At 39.4% G+C, this 21412-nt stretch overlaps 1 protein-coding gene across 5 annotated transcripts in view; it reads right to left on the bottom strand.

Moving 5' to 3' along the window:
• Window positions 1-21412, bottom strand: part of Bruce (BIR repeat containing ubiquitin-conjugating enzyme) — a 241074-nt gene that overhangs the window by 114010 nt on the left and 105652 nt on the right. For 4 of the 5 annotated variants that reach the window (XM_068364131.1, XM_068364132.1, XM_068364135.1 and 1 more), the window contains exons 19-26: window positions 20570-20738; window positions 20087-20236; window positions 17147-17513; window positions 16742-16878; window positions 10925-11065; window positions 10121-10742; window positions 9835-9998; window positions 1201-1347 (exon numbers count right to left, since the gene is read on the bottom strand). In XM_068364131.1, the coding sequence (XP_068220232.1) occupies window positions 1201-1347; window positions 9835-9998; window positions 10121-10742; window positions 10925-11065; window positions 16742-16878; window positions 17147-17513; window positions 20087-20236; window positions 20570-20738 (1897 nt within the window). The remainder of the gene's footprint in view (window positions 1-1200; window positions 1348-9834; window positions 9999-10120; window positions 10743-10924; window positions 11066-16741; window positions 16879-17146; window positions 17514-20086; window positions 20237-20569; window positions 20739-21412) is intronic. The other variant, XM_068364134.1, reaches the window with a different exon arrangement.

The following is a 21412-nucleotide window of genomic DNA, read 5'->3' as shown; positions in this document are numbered from 1 at the left end:
AAATTCTACCATTTTAGTCAAAAACATATCCTTGGGGTAGAAATTGATGAGTAAGTCCATATGAATTTTGATTGATTGGTATTTATAAATTACGGTCAATATTTTGTTTTCCTGACTGGATGTCTTGTCTCTTAATGATTAAATTCTTTACCAGAGGACTGCCAAGTTTCAATCTTATAATAACTGCAGCTCTACTAGACTAATTTATCTGATTCTTAAGAAGTTCGCTGGAAACTCATCTCCAAAAGATACATGTTAACATGTTAAGAGGAATTACCATAGAAATATGAAGTTTAGTTTCCATAAGAAAGATTTTGGCTAAAGTACAGTTATTCTTAGTTAACAAGAAATAACATTGACATCTCGATACTACACAGTATATGAGTAAAATACTGATATACTGTATATCTAAAGAGATTAAAAATACTATGTACTGTATCTGTGACCAAAATCCAAAAATAACAGATAATCTGAATGCTACAATTCTTGACTGACAGTTGCCTCCTGTTTGATATTAAGCACCCTAAGGTTTAGTAGACATATGCAATTTTAAATACTGGTCTATTTTGGGGAAACCATAATATAAAATCAGTTTTCAACAATAAAGAATATATTAAATCAAAGATTTTTAATTATAATGTTAATTTTTTACTAATGTTATATACTGATTTCCTTTACCCTATAACCCTTGCAAATACTCTTCTTCCACATGACACACTGTTGTTTAGTAAATTACCCAATGGACTGTATAGAATGTTTAATTTCAATTTCATTTATCAGATTTAGTTTGACTACTTATGGAAAATCCATTGGTTGCAAAAAAGTATATCATGCTTTAAAGCCATTACCTCCACAGGTCTTTCATTTACATGGCATATAGAATGCACTCATTAAAACCTGCTTTTCTACAACTCTCTTTATAAAAATTAATAACCATAGAAAACCAGAAAATTTGTATCAAGAGAACTTGCATCATCTATAGAATAATGCTTGTGAGAATAATTTCTAATAACGTGATAAACTATTATGCCAAATGTTATGTAGGGCTGTAAAAATAATTCTACGGCTTTACATTTTTCTTGCTTTTGTTATTCTTTGGTCTGCTGCCTCACTTAATGCCCCAATTTATCCAAACTGCAAGAATAAAAAATAACAGTTTTCTTATATGTATGTAAAATGCTTCAAACAGTATATTCTAACCTGGGCTGTAACTTTGTTCACAACACCAAGCTGTGGTTGACTGGGCTGCATCTGCCAAGGAAGGATGAGTGTATGGCCATAAAATGCTCCAACTGGTATTCTGCACTGAGATGAAGTATTCATCCCATATCTTCCAAGTGTTGTAACCTGTATATAAATGGAAAATGAACCTCTATACATTGTAAATCTTAATAAACCTTTAAAAAAAGGGTGGGTATTTTGGAGTAAAAACTGAATATTACATCTCAAAATACTCATTCTGCACTACACTTTAAAGTTTTGTATAATGCTGCTCTAGAGAGATACAAGATCCTATATGTATCATACAAAGCTTAACATAAAGGTCGGAAGTCTTACTGGTGCCAATGAGCTTTAAAGTAGCTTTGGGAATTTACCGCTAAAATTACTTCCCTATCTAAGTGCTGATAGTTAAGATCTCTTTTACGGATTTTCATTATTCATAAACTAATTAAAAAAGGTTTTAAATTGGCATTGCTCTAATCAAAATAAACATCGTCATTGTTTAGCTCACAGCAATGTGGGCCAAAGCTGACAGTGCCATCAATAGAACAGTTTTCTAGAAAGTGTTGAAAACTAACATATCTGACCTATGAACAAAATCTTTGCAGTAACAGTATGTGTAACTTATATAGAAGAATAACTAGAAGAAAATTATTCTATTATTGGTTACCAAAAAAAAATACAAAACAATGTCAAAAAGATTCCAACAACCAAGTATCCTAAATACTGTATGCTCTAGTTCACTTCATTGCCATAAAACAACTGGTTTCCAAAACCCAGCCCACAAGTTGATAACAGCGGACATACCTATAAACTACTTTTGTATTCTTTTTAGTTCTAAGCAATCAGAGTATAACAATCCTGTAGTTACTGTATTTATGTGGATACACTTTCAGCATAGCTAGAAAGCAGCAAATAGATTTAAAATGCGAAGTGGCAACCCTGTCTAACCTGTTGAGTAGGTGGGAGTGGGTGGCTGGGGGGTACCCAGCCAACCATATACAGTATACTCTCACAGCTGTGAGCTACATCACTTTTATATGAATAACTACAGGCTTGCATTAGTTAGAGAAAAGTTCAAATTATTTCCAAATTTGTCATTTGTTCCCATGCTAACAAACCTTTCAATATTTATGTGGATGGCTCACTCTTAGGAAGGTGGTAAGTTTGACTACAGGCTTAGTCATTGACCCGGGTTTACCTAGGGCAGTATTAAACTGTAATCAGGGGAAACCTTGCAACCTCGCTTATCAATACAAGCAAGTATGATAGCGGCCTGAGGTAGTTGTGAGAGATATCATAAGAACGTCTAGGTAAGAATGTTCCTAGTTTAAATAGGAACCCTTACACATAAATGGATGTTTACCAAGGCCTACCTCGCAGGAGGTGTTGGGGACATGTACAAATATACAAAAATAAACTATACATGGTTACACAAGGGAAGTGGTTATTACCTGCAGAGGTTGAAGCCAGTTTGTAAAGGGACCTATGGCATTATTCCCCCAAGGTTGGGAAGATGATGAAAGTAAAAGAGCCAGACATACTTTCATTCATCCCAATCTTACCCCAGGTAGCCAAAGCCTTCAACTAACTGCTACTAGACCAACACGGAGACAGAGGTATTATTAAGCCACTTGTCACACCACCACAAGAGCAATAGAGAAAACGTACTGAGTCTTCCATGGGTCACGTCTTGTAGGTAGGGTTGTGTCACAAAGAAGTTCCTTGAAAACGTTATGGATGGATTCTGCCTTAAACCGTGACGAGCTCTGGGTCACCTCTATGAGGAGGAGAGGGATTCCATGACTGGTATAGGACCTGTGTCCCTGCCACGAATGAGATCCTAACAACCTCCTTAGACCTTCCTAGGGTTAGTGAAGCGTGCTGAACCTGAGGAGTCAGCTCTTTCATTGTTTTCCTGAGGTAAGACATCCATAGAATCACTGGCGTGAAAAGGAGGAAACAATGACGAGTATGACCCAGTGGGTCCCAGTCAGTAATGGGAGTCCAATGCACTCCGTTGGGCCATTCAGGGTCAGTGAAACGTGCTGTATCCTTGGGGCTAGGTAATCACCCTCCTCAAGGTATGTCCTTAAGTAATTACCTGTGTTACAGCCTTGATTACAAAGCAGCAGGATCCTAGTTGGAGGGCTTGAAACTGAGGTTCAAGCTCCCCAGACCAAAATTGGATGTTACTTGGTTTCTTGCCGTGAGCGAGACATTGAGGGAAGCCCATAGGGTATGTCTCTTTTGGTCGAGTACCCCACTGGGAGAGACCTGTCTTCGGGATCAGGAGAAGATCTGCAGTTTAGGTGTCCTAGGTTATTGAGAGGGGAAGCCCGGGACTGAGAGAAGCCACTCGTCGTGAGAGGGCTGTATTACCCCACTATGGGTAAATCGATTCAAACTCTATGGAGAACAATGATTGGAGGAGATGCATTTGAAGGTCTTCTGTTGCCTAAGCCTAAGAGCATGATTCCCTTCATTGGCTATTTTGAGGCATGACTAAAATAGCACCCTTGAGAAGAGAAAAACAGACTTAACTCGACTCTCACCATGGAGTTTCTAGTCATAAAGGAAGTCCATAATGGGTTTTCCAGAGTCGTAGATGTGCCACTAACGTGACCTGTCTTTTCGGCGTCTTGCAGACGAGGCTAGACCGATGCACTAATAGAACCCCTTAATGAGGCAAGTCCGACTATAAGTTTGCACGGAAGTGGGAAGAAGCCATCTATTTCCTTCTCAGAGGAAAATTGCTCGCAAAAGGATTCCAACAGGAGACAGCAGTCCTTCTCCTGCAAAGAGAAGATCAATGCATGTCATGATCACTTGTGTCTTGCTCGTAATAGTGACCACAAGACTCTCGTGATCGCGATCACAAGCGTCATGCTCGTGGTCAGGAGTGGCTAGCACGTGACCATAAGCATGTAACATGACAAATTCGAAGATAATTTGTATTTTTCCTAACCATACAAACCTTAGCTATTTACATTGGGTTTACCTTTTAGCGCAGCTGAAATGGCGAGCCATTAGAATTTAACGAGGGTGTATTACCCCCGCGCTAGTTAGCGGGGGAAGGGGGTAGCTAGCTACCCCTCCCCCCCTCACACACACAGATGAATGCTCACTTTCACTTAGAGGTAGGACTTGTCTTGGGGGAAAGGGCTGGCGGGCAAATATGTGTAAATAGCTAAGGTTTGTATGGTTAGGAAAAATACAAATTATCTTCGAATTTGTCATTTGTTCCGTAACCGAAATACAAACCACGCTATTTACATTGGGTGAGTTACCCATTAGGTAGGGTGGAAAGTACCCAGCCATACTGGCTTTGGCTTTACCCGGGGACTCAGAATCCGAGTGAGTCGCACTCGAGAAAAGGAGTCCCTGCACCTCACAAGTTCCTTGCTCCGCAAGGAACCGTGTGGCCTACGTAAGCTTGTGTGTGAAGGAAGAAGTGTGACCCGTCCTAGGCAGTTGACCTGGAGTTCCAGAAGGAACTCTGGGTTAGGAGATTCCCAATACCACCTCGTCAGGGTATGGGGGACGCGACAGTATTGACTCAATACTCGGAACACAAGGAAGCATGGTTTACCTGCAGAGGTTCGAGGTCAGCTATGCAGAGACCAGGATGCTGCTTCCCAGTAGAGGGGATGATGAAGAAAGAAGTAAGGGCCAGACATACTTCTTTCGTTCATGCAGACTAAAACCTGATAACAATGCCCTCAACCTTCTGCTACCTGTCCAAAAAGGAGCCTGAGGTTAGACCAGCTGTTGTGTAGCCACCACAGAGCGATAGAAAACGTATCGAGACTCCTGTGGGTCACGCCCTGCAGGAAGCGGGCTGCGAAGGTCATTAGATGCTTCCAGACTCCAGCTTGTAGCACCTGCATCACAGAGTAGTATTACTCGAAGGCGAGGGACGTTGCGATGTATCCAACATCGTGCTGTAGGGCGACGTGACAGGGGAGGGTCTGGAGACAGGTCGAGATGAATGTCCTTGAGTCCGGGCTGAAGAGGTATACTGGTGACTCTCCCCCATGTCCTCCTTGTGCTCCCAAATCGGCTGCAACTGAGGACAAACTGCAGCTGTTCCCAAAGCTAACCTCTCGATTCCTTTACTGGCAAGAAAGAGAAGGTCTTGGGACATCAGATACAGAATGGAGACTCGAAATCTTGAAGGAATTGGACCGAAGGACCGGAACCCCCAGAGTCTGAGTCTAGCTAACAACTCAGGAGCGAACCTGAATGTTGCCTTTCCCTCTTCCTTAGAAAGGGGCAGTCGTACGAGACCAAGATAATTGCTTACACACTGGCCGTGGCCAGAGTGAGCAGGAGACCCAAGGCGGAATACAATCCGAGGCCTGTCGTAAAGGGTCTTGAGAAGATCTCTTAAAGGACTAAAAGTCCGAGCCATACTCCAAGTTGGAGGTCTTCCTCCGACTAGGGCAGGGACGATCGTAGCTTCGCATGAGCGAGGAAAGATCCAGCGGGCAGGAAAAAGTTATTCCTTTAAGCCTGAAGGTCAGGGAAAGGCTGAGCGACAGGCTTCATTGCCGAGAGAGGAAAGGAGTTTCCTCCCGCCGAAAGGCAATAAGACCGTTATTGCTGGAGAAGAGGCCTCAAGGGAAGAGGTATATCTCCCACGGCACCAACCACCGAAGACTCTTCACTTTGCCTGGAAGACCCCTGCGGATGACTATCGCAGATGACGTGGCCTCCGTACCGCGACTGTAGCGGGTTGTCTCTTCTTGAGAAGGAGGCGTAGTGTCTCCAGGCATGAAGCCGAAGCGACGCCCCAGTTCGGGAGAGATGTCGCAGAGTGGTTGTTTGAGTAGTCTGCGCCGTGGGAGAAGCTCTCCCGGGAGTTCCATCAGGGGAAGCAGAGGGTCCAGAAACCGTTCTGCGCATAGTCCCAGTGGAGTTCTCCCATTGAAAGGTTGACAGACAACCTGGTCTTGTTGAGACCCATTGTCCACAGACAAAAAGGAGGGAAGACGCAGGCGTCGAAGTTGTCCCACCATCACCGGAATGCATCTTGCCAGAGTCTCGGGGTCTGAGACTGGGGGGAAGAACAGCGGAAGCTTGAGGTTCCAAGCTGTCGCGATCAGGTCCCCCAGACCAGGACTTGCTGGTTACCCAAGGTCAAAGACCCCCAGGTACACTCTCTCTACGAGGCTCTGCTCGGATAGTCGGAGAGAACATTCCCCTGCCTGGAATGAGAGAGCCGATGGTGGTATTGAGAGAATCTCAATCATCTCGGTATCTCTACTGCAAGATGTGAAGGTGTGAAAATGCGTCCCCTGCTGGTTAGAATACGCCAGAATCATGAAGTCGACGCGCACAGGGCGACTCGGCAGGAGCTGTAGGATCTGTAGAGGGGCCAGACTAAGGCCCCTAAGCCTGCCTGAATGATGGAGAGGTATCCTTCAGGTCTTGACCATAGGCCTGGACCGGAACATACCCACTACCATCAAGAGGCTCCATAGGTCAACACCCATTGCAGGTCTAATAGTTCCGCTGGTCCCAGAGGGGCCAGGAAGTCCGGTTAAACGTTGCCTGAAGCCACCGGAACTTAGACCGCCCCACATGGAACTTATCCTGAGGCGACCGTTCGGACTATAGACGGGTCAATGAGGAAAGGAGAACTAGGAAACGTTCCAAGGTAGGGCTGAAAGCTCTGCTTGACTGAGAACAGGTACTGCGACTCTCCTCAGTCTTGCCACAGTCAACTGAAAGGAAGGCTCGAAGGATGTGGTAACAGAATCTGGCGTCCCCAGGTGGTCACCCATCCAAGTACCGACCAGAACCGATGTTGCTTAACCTCGCTGGACGGACGAGAAGCGGGGTTTCCAACGTGGTAAGGCCGTTGACTCAATATCATGGCCAGATACTCCAGATGTTGAGGCAGAAGAAGAGAAGGCTCCAAGCAAAATACCATGAAACCACACTCATGGTAAGCATCCGGAAGCTTGTCCCGGCGCTGAAGAAGGTCGAACCCGAGCCTACCGGAGTTGACCAGCCCTCCAAACACCAGAGGAGGCGGAAGCCTGCACCTGAGCGGCCATGAGGAAGGCAGGGAGAGTTCTCTGGGGAAATAAACCTGCTATGCCACGGCCGGATAGCCACACTGCATCATAAGCAGGAATACTTGCAGTCTAGGCTGAATTCGACGAGCTCCCTGGAAGATGGATGGAATGGAAACTGAAAGTACCCGTCCTTCCGATCCAGGGTTTAAGGAGTCCTGTCGCCTCGTTACCAGTCTGATCGATTCTGTTGTTCTATGCTGGCCGAAGTTTGTTCAACAAACTTGATCAGGGCTGAGAGGTCGACTACGGAACTCCCCTCTCAGATCCTTCCTTACAAGAAAGGATCGACTGAAAAGGCCGGGGGTGAAGCCGTCGATGATCCTATGGAAGACCTTCGCCTAAGGTATGTATCTTTCTGCCCAACCGGGCAACTCTTGCTGACGCTATAGCATAGAGGTTCAGAGACACTGAATTCGCTGACGGAGACGGCAGGCGCGATATCCTTGGCTGATCACAGAGATTGTGCGGGAATGGGCATCGGGAAGCTGTCATTCGGATGAGTAACCCTAAGCATCCTCCCAGCGAAAAACCTGCAATCCTAGAGTTCGTGAACTCTGCCGCTCCTTTTAGGACTATGCCCCCCCGGGGGAGCCTCCCGTGCCATCTGTTCCTGACAGGAGGAAACTGCAATTGGACACCTTGTCCCAGTTGTCGTAGCCGATAACTTAGGCCGACGTGGTTGAAAGAAAAGACAAAACAAACAATGGCTGCCAAGAGAGGACCAAGACAGAGACGTCTGTCACAGTCCGAGCCAAAAGTGAAAGTGAGCATTCATCTGTGTGTGAGGGGGGTGAGGGGTAGCTAGCTACCACTCCCCTACCCCCCGCTAACTAGCGCGGGGGTATTACACCCTCGTTAAATTCTAATGGCTCGCCATTTCAGCTGCGCTAAAAGGTAAACCCAATGTAAATAGCGTGGTTTGTATTTCGGTTACGGAACAAACACGTTTGTGAGTGTGAGCGAGTCATCAAGGGTTGTATAGAAACTGGAGTCAAAATTGTGGTCACGAGTGTCTCAGTCATGACCAAGAGTGTGTAACTCACAATCGTGAGCGTCTCACTCATGAACCCGAGTGTCTAGCTCGTGATCGTGAGCGTACTCAAGAGTTATATACTCTCCCTTGGAAGGGGAATTTCTCACACTTGGAGGCGAACCTCCGAGCAGCACTCTGTTTCCCTTCAACAAGCTCTAACTCAAACTGAAGTTTAACAAAAAGTGTTGCTTGAGAAAAAAGCCAAGGCTTGTTTTTAAGTTTTACCTGAAGGGATTTTCCGAATGGGAATCCTGCCGAAGTAATTCCCCGACGGGGAAACCGAACAAGTGTTCGTCATTAAGAATAAGAATGTCAAAATCGCGATAGACTACAATCTTGCGATTGTTACGATCTCTGTGGCGATCATTGATCATCAAAAACAACGCCCTGGCGGGTGTCTAACATCAGATTTTCACGAACGACCTCCTGACTGAACAGTAAGACGAGGTGATGAGTCTCATTCCTGTGATCTCTGAACAGAATAAATTCTGAACTCATCATTGGATTGTCACAAACGACATCCTGACCACCAAGAAGAGGAGGTGATGAGTCTCAACCCTGCAATCATTGATCAGAATAAACTCTGATCCCAATAGGAGTCTTGCCCCTGTAATTGTTAAGGAGAAAATAATGTCGATCTGGTGATTGGCGAGAAAGCCACGGGTTGACGATAGTCTCGGTATCTTCAACAGACGGAAGTTGCATACGCAAGCTGAAATGTTGTGTGTAGGGAGAGAGGGAAAGAAAATGCGGATCGTTGGGAGAAGACTAGATCGGTAGGAGGCGAGAAGATTCGACTAGATCGGTAGGAGGCGAGAAGATTCATCGTCACCAGGAGTCGACGGAGGGACAAACGGGAGGCAGACCTCGTAGACAGCTAAGACGTCAGCCACAGCTACAGCCACTGACTTCACACCTGGATGTCGTCTATAAGCGCTGAAGGAGAAACAAAGAGAATTAAAAATTCCTTCCATCTGGGAGATAGAAAAAAACCAACCCAGGGACAAGAAAGGTTACCCCGAGAGGAGTTGTCATCGCAGAGGATTTCTTCCAATAAACTCGCAGAGACAAACCTCAACATCTGAAAACTGCCACATTACTCTGTAATAGAGCGTCAGGTTAATAACAGTCACATCTGTAAAGGAAAAGAATGAGCGTAAACCAATAGTAATAAATGGCTAAGCCTTGAAGGGGGAAAGTGGAGACGTCCACTCTCTACCAGCCAAAAGCAAAAAGTGACGTAGCTCACAGCTGTGAGAGTATATATGGGAGGCTGGGTAACCCCCAGCCACCCCCTACCTACCCACTCAAGTGGTCAGACAGGGTTGCCACCTTGCATTTTAAATCCAATGGCTGCTTCCCAGCTCTGGTGTAAGTGTATCCACATAAATAACATAAGGTTTGTTAGAATGGAAACAAACAAACATTTCAAATAACAACAGTAATTAATAATTTACCACTCAGTGTGTGATACATATCAATCAACCTACAAACCTTCAAATAACGACAGAGAGGTGGGGGCTGAAGATCTGCCAATATCAGTGGCCGCATTCCGATATCTGATGCTACCACCAATCTCTCCCCATCAGTTTCTTCTCCTGTCATCCAAATGTCTATGCTGAGTGAAACAAGGTCACTACAAGCTGGTATTACAACATCTGTAACAAAAATTTAAATCTGGTTGGAATATACATCACAGTACTTAAAACATCACTACATAACTCTGTACAATATGATAAGAATTCAAGAAAAATACCATAAAATTCAAGACTACACTAACCTGTCAGTAAAACAGGAGCACCAAAGTCTAGTACAACAAAGCGACGAGCTCCCGAATGCATTCTTTCAATAACGAGCATTTGCTGTGGAGGTAACGATAACAACTGCTGCCAGGGTGTACCTATAGATCCCTGGACAACTGGGGGAGCTTTCTTTCCTCCTTCTTTGTTGGCAGTGTGACCGTTGGAAGGAGTTGACGCCTTACTTTCAAGAGAACTCACATCTTCTTCACTCTTCCTCTTAGTGTGGGATTTTGGTGGCTGTGATTCTTTTGCACTACTTGTGTCTTCTTTTTCTGATGATGACGAGAGCCCAAACTTTATTTTTGCTCCCACAGGTAATCCAGCCATGGTAATTTTACTTGCAATAGCTGCTACAACATCTCCATTCCCCATGTACTGTACTGAGGGGTGCATCATATCATCTGAATCTGGTAACACACAAGAATTGAGCCCCTCATGATCAGGAGTTGCATCCGAGCTACTTGAGGATATTGTACTAGTTTCGTCTTTAACTTCATTTGCTTTATTTTCTCCATCAAGAGGAAGCAAGGTATTCACTGCCAGAGGAAGAGAATTCTCAGAGGAAACAACCTTTGTCAGGGTGTATGTGCGTTGTTTAGCCTGAAAGAAAAATATTGGAGTATGTGAAAAGACATTAAAATGCACTGAGGGGCAATAAGTTAACTCAAAGGTCTCATCCTACCTTCATACTTTTTCTATCTTCTTTAGTTCTTATCTACAGTACTTCCAAAGTAGAACATATTTCTAGTGAAAAGCCTATTCAAAACAATAATTCTGTGTACCTTCTGAAGGCAATATTTCATTGAAGCTAACTGCTCACGGAGTGTCTGCAACTTCTCTTGGTATGTTTTAGTAGCCTTCTTTGCAAGAAGTAATTCTACTGCCTGATTCTTTACAGCCATGTCCTCAGCTGCCTTACGTAGCTGCAATTTATTTGTGTGTTAGTTCTAAATGGAGTCTTTTAAAAGTAAGGTCTAAAATAATCCAATTATAAGTTTTGAAAGACAATTCCAAATTCAAAATATAATTACTTCAATATGCTTCAAGGAACTTTGACGAGTACTGCAGACGTAAGAACAATCTAATGGAGATGTTAGATATTCCTTATGACACTCAACTTCCACCATTGTATCCCTAACTTTACCTCAACACTCCGTTGTGATTCAGACAACAGACCTAAATAATCATTCCTACTCTTTTAAAATTTTCTTACCTTCTTCACCAAGCAGAATTTCTCTTTAAAACAAAATGAGTGTATTTTCCTTTTTATTCATGATACACCTGACACACTCATATTTACTTTTTAGTACACAATTCAGTTTTGAAATGCTAGTCCCTACAAATAATTTCCATGAAAAGTTTGTCTAATTTATACTGTCAGAGGCATCTTACACAAAAAACTAGACATGTTTATGACCCTCAGTGGGACCTAAATGAACTTATTTTTTTCAATCTACTTTATTCAAATGCATTCAATTTTTTCATAGTTATCTGACTTGAAAAAATGCAATAAAAACTGTTAAAACAAATTAGTAAATTACTCAGCAAAAAAAGGGGATGAGTTAATTACTAAATCTCTAAAGAAAATTATTAACAGCTTAGAAAAAAGGAGGAAAAAATCAATAAAGCCCATTTTCAGCCACTTAGCCAGATTACAGGTACAAATTACTAAAAGTCAATTACGGAGAGGAAAAAATTAAAAAATACCTATAAGAAAGGGACTTTCCACCTATATCCCAAGGTTCAATCTTTGTATTTTCAGCATTAACATTCCTTTGTATTAACATTTATGTTGTTTCTTTAAAAGCTTGCTTAGTTAAATCACAATACTGAACCTCTTTACATAAATGGAAATCCTATATTAAATTTCAAACAAAACATACTGATATTTGCAATGTGGTTGCACATACCACCATACACGGCATAGACAGACATGCAATTTGCATTCCATATATCAGACGACTTCCTTCCTTATCTAGTAAGTCTTCTCTAAACACTCGGTAATTTCAGTATCAATCACTCAAACAAATAACGTCAATTAGTTCCTTTAAATTTATGTACAGTATATCCTCATCATAAATATTTTAACGTCAATCATTAAAGATCAAAGATGAAATGAGTTCTCAAAGTTCTCTTCTACCCTTTGGTCCATCTTCCTGGGCTTCCATCAGGGCCAAGTCTACATCTAGCACCTTTCCCTAAGTTCTATGGACCTTCATGTCAAACCTATTGTGACGGGCCAAGAGTAGGTTGTGTGACACACGGGTGGTCCACTATATTTACTGATATCTTAAGTAACTGTTCTCAGCCCTACTTATCCCATATCCAAACTACAATATTTCAATCTCTAGAATTTTCAGTCCTTTTGCTAGCTTCCGGACACCGCATCTCTCTCTCAATCTCTCTCATAATATGAACTTCCCAACAAACTCCAAATTTGAATATTGACTTTTTAAGGTCCCCCAAAATCAGAACTATTTCCATTTCCTTTGTCAGTGACCACATACCTTTGCTACAAAAGTATATTGAATTTATGAATTGGGACTATAACGCCACACAGTAACCTGTATGGCTATCCAGCAGCCAAGAGATATTGGAGGAAAACCAGCCAGTTGCATTGAAATAAAACAAAGTTGGGTAACTAAAGAAGTCGAAACAAAGGTAAAATCAAAAGCTACAGAGTAAATGGGCTGGGAGCCAAAGGAAAGCTGCAAGCTGGTTAGACTCTTAGTAATGTATACACAGCTGAGGTAATAATATAAGTCTTGTGTACCCATCACTAGTCTTTACTTTGTGATTCCCTACTGTGTTTGTTGAAACGCTTGGGCTTGTACCATTCAGCTTACCCGACCAGGGCTGTTGCTTGGCAAGTAATAAAAATAATAATAGCAGTAAAGTTTTAATTAACAGTAGTATGGCATTCCTCCTTTACTTCATCCACCTACCACAACTCTCTTTTCCATCATCATCTCCTCCTACGCCTATTGACACAAAGGGCCTCACTCTTGTTTAAACCGCTCTCAATTTCTGCTCCACCACCCAATGTGTCTAATAATACCAAAAATGTTCTACCACTTCTAAGAACTCTCAATCAACAATGTTCTCAACACATCCATCTTCCACATTTTCACTTGCTATACATTTCAGTCATCTAAAATCTCATGTGAATTTTGTATTCCAGACTACCTCCTGTGACATTATAATAACAACTCACTATACTCACAATAACCACATGAATACTTTCCAAATTGTGGTTTTTTCTTTGCCTTTTTCCAATTGCCATTCACTTCATTTTGATGATTATATTCAGTCACCTCCTCTCCCACTTCTTAACATTACCAACAAATCTTCTTCGGATTCTCTCTTAACAAAAGATCATCTCCATATAGCAGTTCCATGGGGCCTCCTTCCAACAATTCTTTACAACTTCCTCCATTACCATAAGCAATAGATAAGGTCTCAGCACTTATCCCTGATGGACTTCCAACAGTAATCTAAAATGCTTCTGATGTCCCCACCACTGTCTTCCCTAAACTTAATATCATGAAAAAGAAGCATCAACTCTAAAGTCTTTTTTTTTAGCATGTATAATTGAGTTGATACTGAGTTGAATGCATTTCAGCCTATACAAATATGTGGTACAATCCCTTTCTCTTTGCACAGTACTTTTCCAGTAGTTGCCTCATTATACACACTGTTTCTGTTGTTGATCTCTTGTATGAAGCTAAACTAACCACTAATACTTTAAAATTTTCTATCCTTCCTCTAGAACTTTTCATGGTATGTTCAAGATGTCTTATTCTTTTGTAATTTCAACACTGAAGTGCATGGCCATTACCTTTGTGTACCATTTCAGTCAGACACTTTTCCCACTCTTCTGGTCCTATCTTTTCCTTTATCAGATTTCCATATATTCGTGTAAGCTCATGAATGATAGAATCTCCTGCTAATTTATGATACTTGTTAGTGGATGATCTTTGGGCTTTTCCATTTTCTTATAACCCTTTTAACTGCTTCAGCTGTCCAGTTTTCTAATGAAACCTCTATATGCCAACCTCCACCAGTTCAAGTACAATATTTTAAATAAGCAACTTTTTATAATAAAACCTACATCTTACCCATACTACTTCCCCTAAGGCTTTTTAGTTTCTCTATTTTCCTCTTTTGTATGCCTTTCCCCCTAGTATATTTTTCCACCATTTATAATCCCTTTTACTATCTTAAATATTTCTGCTTTTCCTTTTCTGTGTCAAGATTCTAATTCTATTCCTTTAACCTTTCCTTCTTTACCTTTGCCAACTCTTTTAGTAGCTCTCATCTTTCCATCTTGAACCTCGTTTATATTTATTCTCTACCATAGCTTGTAGGCTTTCTTCTTTTAACTTGGCCTTTGTATATTCTGATTCCACCACCATGGGTTTCTTCTTCTGCAGCCTTTTGTGTCCCTTCCAGTGGCTCCCAACAAATAATCGAATGCTATATAAGTTGACCCTTTCTCGATAAACACCTTTGGTATCTTGGTTCTACATCTTCATTCTTTTGATAGGCTATTTTTTTCATCTTTTCTATGTCACTCCCTATTAAATTGGCTTGCAGCTGTCTATGCTGTGTTAAACAAGCCTCTCCCACTGTTACTAATATCCTTTCCTTTGGTGTCTAAATTTGTATTTCAGCTTCTCTGCTTATATAAACTCTGCTCTTGGTCTTATTAAGTTCGTATTGGACCATTAAAGTACACTTCTCTAAGTGTCCCTATCAGTATTTTTATCTCGCTACTTTAACCATGTCAATCCTGATTGACTTTCAAAATTCTAGTTTTTTCTTCTTCTGGTCCTCCTGATTGAGGCAAGTGAAAACACATGCATTACTTTCTTCCCAACGGTTAGCTCAATATTTATTTGTCTCCCATCTACTTACTACAGATCTAGCATACTTTCAACCATTTCATTCTTGACTAATAATCCCACTACTTTGTAAAACTGTAATTCCACCAAATTTAACTTTTCCATTTTACAAAAATAGTTTTTGAGCCAGTGTCTTTATATCTTACCTCCTGAACACAATAAAAAATCTCAGCTGCTTCTAGTCAAGATTCCTGCTACTTCCCTACTTTTCCCAACCATTTTTTCCAACATTTATAATTCTCTGCCTTAATTCTTTGAGCCCCAAAAATACCCCCCCAACAAATAAATTATTCGCCAAAGTCCAACACCGTTTTAGGAGAGGACATCTTACTTGATTTATCTTGGCTTAAAAACTATTAGCACTGAAAATTTTCCTGATTTTTAAAAAAATTGTACAGGAGAATAAACTGTCTTTACATCGATATCCAGTTTTACACATTTGGTGAAAATCTTATATGTACGCAAACAATAAAATAGAACAAAGATTACTGGAAGTGGATTACAACATACTGGGCTAAAAGGAGTAAAAAATGCCAGTACAAAGAAAATGTCTTCTGAGATTCAGAGTTAATGAGTAAGATATATTTCCCTCTACCCCAGAGATTCTTTGCCAACTTAAAAGGCACTAATAACCAATTCATTACTGTACTTTTTTTACCCTAGGTTCCAATTCTATTCACATTCTTATAGTTTTTTCTTTTATAAGTGGAGCAAACTAATACTTTCCTAAAAGCCTTGGGACTACCTGTTTTCTCAAAAATGCATTTGTTCTTTCAGGAACATGTAGTTTATTCAGTGTTGCTCAATGTATATAAAGGGCTAAATGGTATGTGTATGCAAAAAGAAAGTAATGTAACAAAATAATTGTCCTACATCAGACTGTCTGGCCAGGCATAGTATTATCCAATTTCACCTTAAGGTACTATTTCAATGGAAACTTGAAAAACCTAGTACCGTAAAGTAATACTTTTACTTACAACCGACTACATGCGCTAAAGGGGTGATGCGCGCCTGAAAATGCTAGCCAGACAATGAAAACATGAAATACTTGAATTTTCCAAGATGACTGTGTCTTGAAGATTTAATTAAAACAAAGGCATCTACCTCATATGTTATTTAATGCAATAAGACTAATCATTTGTAAAAATTAATGTGTTTTGCCATACTGTATAAGTTAAAGAAATTTTTTCCGCAAATCCCAATTTGTTAGTGAATTTATTCTAAGCCTTAAAATATATCTACAAATATAATAAATGGAAACAAGAGAATATACAAAATCTTGTGTAACAATTTTGAGAACATTAATTTTATCTAAAAGTTTATTTGTTTTCATATCAAAACTTCCATAATGTATTCAATTATTTTTCCAAGTGTTAATAAAAAACACTGGAAAAAAATAATAATAATGCAAAGAATAAATTTTAGATCATCTACCTCCATTGATTTCTAAAAATATAACATGCCATTCACCAAATTTTCTTAGAATAAGAAAATGACTAAGAGGGCTCTAAGTAGTGGAGGGGAAGGCTAAAGTCCCAAAGTTGTACAATGCATAAGAGAAAAAATGAGTGCAGTTAGTAAAACAAATAGCTCCACAAGACAACCATTATAGGATAGCAATAGAGGGAATGCACTGCATAATCAAATACAAATATAAATGGTACTAGCATTGGCTGAAGTATAAAAAAATCTCACCATTGACAGTGAGGTGGGCGGTAAATGAGTTGTACCACTTGAAGAGAAAGTCTCCACTTGATTCAGAGTGGCACTCTCTAGGCCACTCGGCAAGGTAAAAGGTTGCATCATGAATGGACTTCCAGGATGACCAGCACCTAATTGAAAAGTTAAGACTTGATGAATTTATAATAAACTACTTCCCTGATCAGAGGAAAAATCATTTGACTTTGTACTAATTACCTAGTTGTAGATTTCCATACTACACAAAAGAAAATACTATGTTTATGCTTCATTATCTGTTGTTTGAAAAGAACAAAAAAAAACTATCAACTTTAGGTAAAGGAACTAGATTATAAGTTGCCGAGAAAATGTGAAATTACACGAAAATGGAAAAAATTAAACCTTCTTTGCCCAAGACATTACCTGAAGATGCTCGTTCCATCTTTGTTCCGTCACTCGCCATATGAAGAGAAAAATGAAGGGGCTCCACTTCTAGAAGCCCACACAGAGCACTCGTATGCATCAACCCCAATGAGGTTCCAACTTGCAGACCACGTCCAAGCAGCCCACCAATGTCATTATCATCACGTCCTATGAATGAGTAAGGGCTACCTGGGCCAGTACTTTTACTATTTAGATTAGAGGAACTTTGGACACCAGTTCCAGGTCCCCCTTGCATGCTGCCAGGAATACCTGAACCACCAAAAGTGATATTGTTGTTGTTGTTATTGCTGGTATTATTGCTGTTGCTATGGGCAGAGTTTGAATGTCTAGTGGAACTCCCATTCATCTGCAGAAATAAACAGATATAGCATTTAAACAACGATTATATATTCAATGAAACTTATATCTTAGGAACACATGAATAACAATTATTTTACAAAATATGACACCAACAACAGTACACAATGTAACACTAATGGAAAATAAATATAGCTAACAATTAAGAGTAAATAAAAAACTATGTATCTTATGTCAGTGTACTATAAGAGATAATTTGAGTCTAGTTGACTAGCATAATTAGCATAAAATCTAGAACATTAACAACCAGGATTTAGTGACATCAATGGAATCGAAAACTATAAACACAATTTCCTGTTTTAATTTTTCAGATATGTAATATAATATGATAGCTACATGCAGTTAAAATTAATACATGTTTAACAGTTTCTAATCCTTTTCCTGCATGAACTGTTGCTTCTATTTACCGTATATACTCGTGTAATGTTCGATTTTTTAAGGCCTATTTTTCAGTTAAAAAAGTAAGGGTCGAACATTACACGAGATATATATTTGAAGAAGTAAAAATTTCTGGCCCACCGGTAGGTAAACATAAGCTAGGCCTACACAAACATTACCCTTGCTATGCTTCCTACAGGTAGGTAATCATAAGCTATGCTTACACGTATATAAGGCTACCTACCGGTAGGTAAACATAGGCTAGGCCTATATATACAGTACTAACCATGTTCATTTAACACCACGCATATTAGCATGGATTATATTTCCTAAACCATCATAAATAGTTTTTTCTGCTACGAGTAATGACTTTACCATAACGCAGCAGGTATGAAGCTAGCAAACAGTCGGGTTGCGTATGTTATAATGTGATATGGTTAATGAAAAAAATAATAATTTCTAAATAACTAAATAATATGATATCCTATATGTTATTATTATCGTAATTAATACTAGCATTAAAATTACTGAAAGGTTGGCGAGAGAAAACGTTGCTAACAACGCAACCAATACTCGATGTTTACATTTTCTCAGCTGTGCTCATATGGTTAAAAGTTGGAATTATTCTTCGAATTTATCATTTATGCCATTTTTGTAGATATGCCAATAATATATACGGGAAAAATTGTTTCATTACTTTCATTATACATTTATATATAAATGTAAATAATTTCATGTGTGTCGGTGGTTATCGCACCTCAACCTAGGCTAACCTACTGATAAACCAGACATAGAATTCAAGGTGTGATTTTTATAAAGGTAGTTTAAGACGACCCCCCATTTTTAATGGTTAAATTTTGGAATATATGGTCGTCTTATACGCGGAAACATACGGTAATTGATATTAATAATAAACCCAAAAAATTTTTCTTAATTGAATCCACATTTTTTTTCTCCAAGTTCGAACTAGTTTCGGTAAGTCCAAACATTTTTACGGCTTGAACGTTATTTATCGTTTCAGCGGCTGCAATAACTTAAAGCTTGAATTTTGCAGTAAATTTTTAGCCGGTGATGATAATCGGCTGTTCGCAACTAAAGTGTTCGCTAGAAAATGTACGCTAAATACACAGTTATTACTTATTATTGTAAACAGATGTTAGTATTTAGTTGTTGTTCCGATTTGTTTTATACAATTGTTTGTCGCACTTAGGCATAACCCCTACTTTGTTGGTAATTATGGTATGCTGGAAATAAAAGACCATTGAGGCAATAACCTTTAGCCTACTGCCAAAATCAAGACTCGAACATTACATGAGGTATATGATAAATTCATGATTTTGAAGCCAAAATTGGGGGATCGAACATTACACGAAGTCGAACATTACACGAGTATATACGGTATTCTAAAACTGATGTGATTAACAATAATACTCGCTTTTGTTACCATCATATTATTCAACCACAAAGAGTTACAAAGAATGAACACAAAACACAAACATAAACTCATGCACATTGTACATAAATACTTCATGTAATTATCCCCAACATTTCTAATACAGTATATAAATAAGAGTCAACAAATCAATTTCAAAGGAAATGGTAAAATTACACTGCAAAAATAATGCTAATAGATTCTGCAATAAAACAGCTGGCCATGTTTGAAATTAAATAGTTTAACTGCAAATAACCAACAATGCATTGATTTATAGTGAGTTTAACACCACCATTCCATTGGCTTCTGAAATGGATCGCAAAAACCTACTAAGACAGGAAGCTCTCAATGTGTGCACTAGATTTACAAACATAGCCTTTAACGTTTCAATCCCATCCCCCCATGAAAAATGCTAAAATTCATCACTCAGACCACAGGCACTTTATTGCAATATCTTTCTTAGCTTATTTTAAGAAAAAAAATTATAAAGTCTTGGAATTTACAAATTCTTTCAATCACATATCTGAATAAATTTTATTTCCATTGATATATAATTCTTCATTTCAAATTTGTTTTCCTACATGGATAAAGGAATAAAATGAAAATTACTGAATGTAAAATATGTTCACTAGTGTTAAAAGACATAGAAATCCCCACACACACAGGGCAGCCTATTTAAAATGAATAATCTGGGAGCCATCTTAATACACCAATAGTTACCTTGTAAACTATCGAAATATAACTGAACTTACGGTGTACTTAGCAAGAAGAGGTGGCTCAATGTCAAACAGTTCTCGTTCAAATGGAGTCCCATACAGATTGAATCTGGTTTGTAGTACAGCATGAAGAGGATCTACTTTTCGGCTAAGCGACTCCGACGTCAGAGACAACAACTGGGTGACCTGCAAAACATATGCCATCAAAAGCTGTTAATTTCCTAATCAACTTGAAACTGTGAATGAAATTCAACTAATCATTAATATCATAAACACTTTTTAAAACATTGAACAATTGTACAAGACGTATGTTTTACTTCAATTATGTCATTCAATTTGAGTTTTTTTTTCTTTTTCAAAAGTCAACAATGCACTTCATCATTTATGTTATGGTACACTCTGGCACATATGTCAAATTATGTAAAAATAATTAACCTGAATTATTGCATAACTATAAAGAAACTTGACAAAAAATTGTATATTAAAGCTGTTTTCTATACATTAACAAATGCTACTTACTTTGCGAGCAGTGCCCCATGGATTGCACCATTTGACGTGGTTCAAAAGAGTGAAAAACCAGTGAAGTGCTCCAGCACTCTGGCACTCCAGAACATAATCTAACCATTCTAAGAGGGCCTCGAGAACTGCCCAGCCAAAAACAGTTCCTCCTTCTACCACACGTGAACCCCTAGGGAAAAAAAAAAATCATGTTAATGGGGAAAAAAAATTTCTAAATAAGAAGTAAAAAAATATAAAACCTTATTGTAATCAGTCATCTATATACAGTTCATGGAAATGAAAGCAACACTATTACTCTGAGATGCTGCACAAATGATAAGCTTTTATCTCTTTCAAGTACATTAATTGTAGGCTATTAACTATTTCTTCCACTGACATATTCATCAACGAACAACAAAGGGGAATTTCCATGCCTGAAATCATAATTCATAAAACTGACATGTCACAAAAAGGAAGAGTGCAATAGATATTTTGCAGATCTTTAGTAACCACTATTCACAAATAATAATCAGTAACAAAATCAACAATATTCCTAAACAACTACCCAGAACCTGATGAAAAAAATAAATCATATTAAAACTACAAATTTTATATAACTTGCATTTTTCCTAACTATAAAAACCTGAGTCATGAATTATGGAGTTATTTCTAGTTTCGTTTCCTACTGACAGACAATTAAAAAGAAATCGGTAGATTACGTAATGCTGTGTTGCAGAGCAACTGAAGCGCTATGCTTAAAACAAGTGCTTACAACACTCTTCTGGTCATAGACTTGAGGGGTAGCTTAGGCGGGACCTTTGGACTCGGGTTTGTGTAGCTAGGAAAAATACAAATTATATAAAA

The sequence above is a fragment of the Palaemon carinicauda genome, chromosome 41 (genome assembly GCF_036898095.1).
Source record: "Palaemon carinicauda isolate YSFRI2023 chromosome 41, ASM3689809v2, whole genome shotgun sequence".
Classification (NCBI taxonomy): Eukaryota; Metazoa; Arthropoda; class Malacostraca; order Decapoda; family Palaemonidae; genus Palaemon; species Palaemon carinicauda.
The sequence above is the reverse complement of the archived record's forward strand: the minus strand, read 5'-3'. Positions and strand labels throughout refer to the sequence as shown.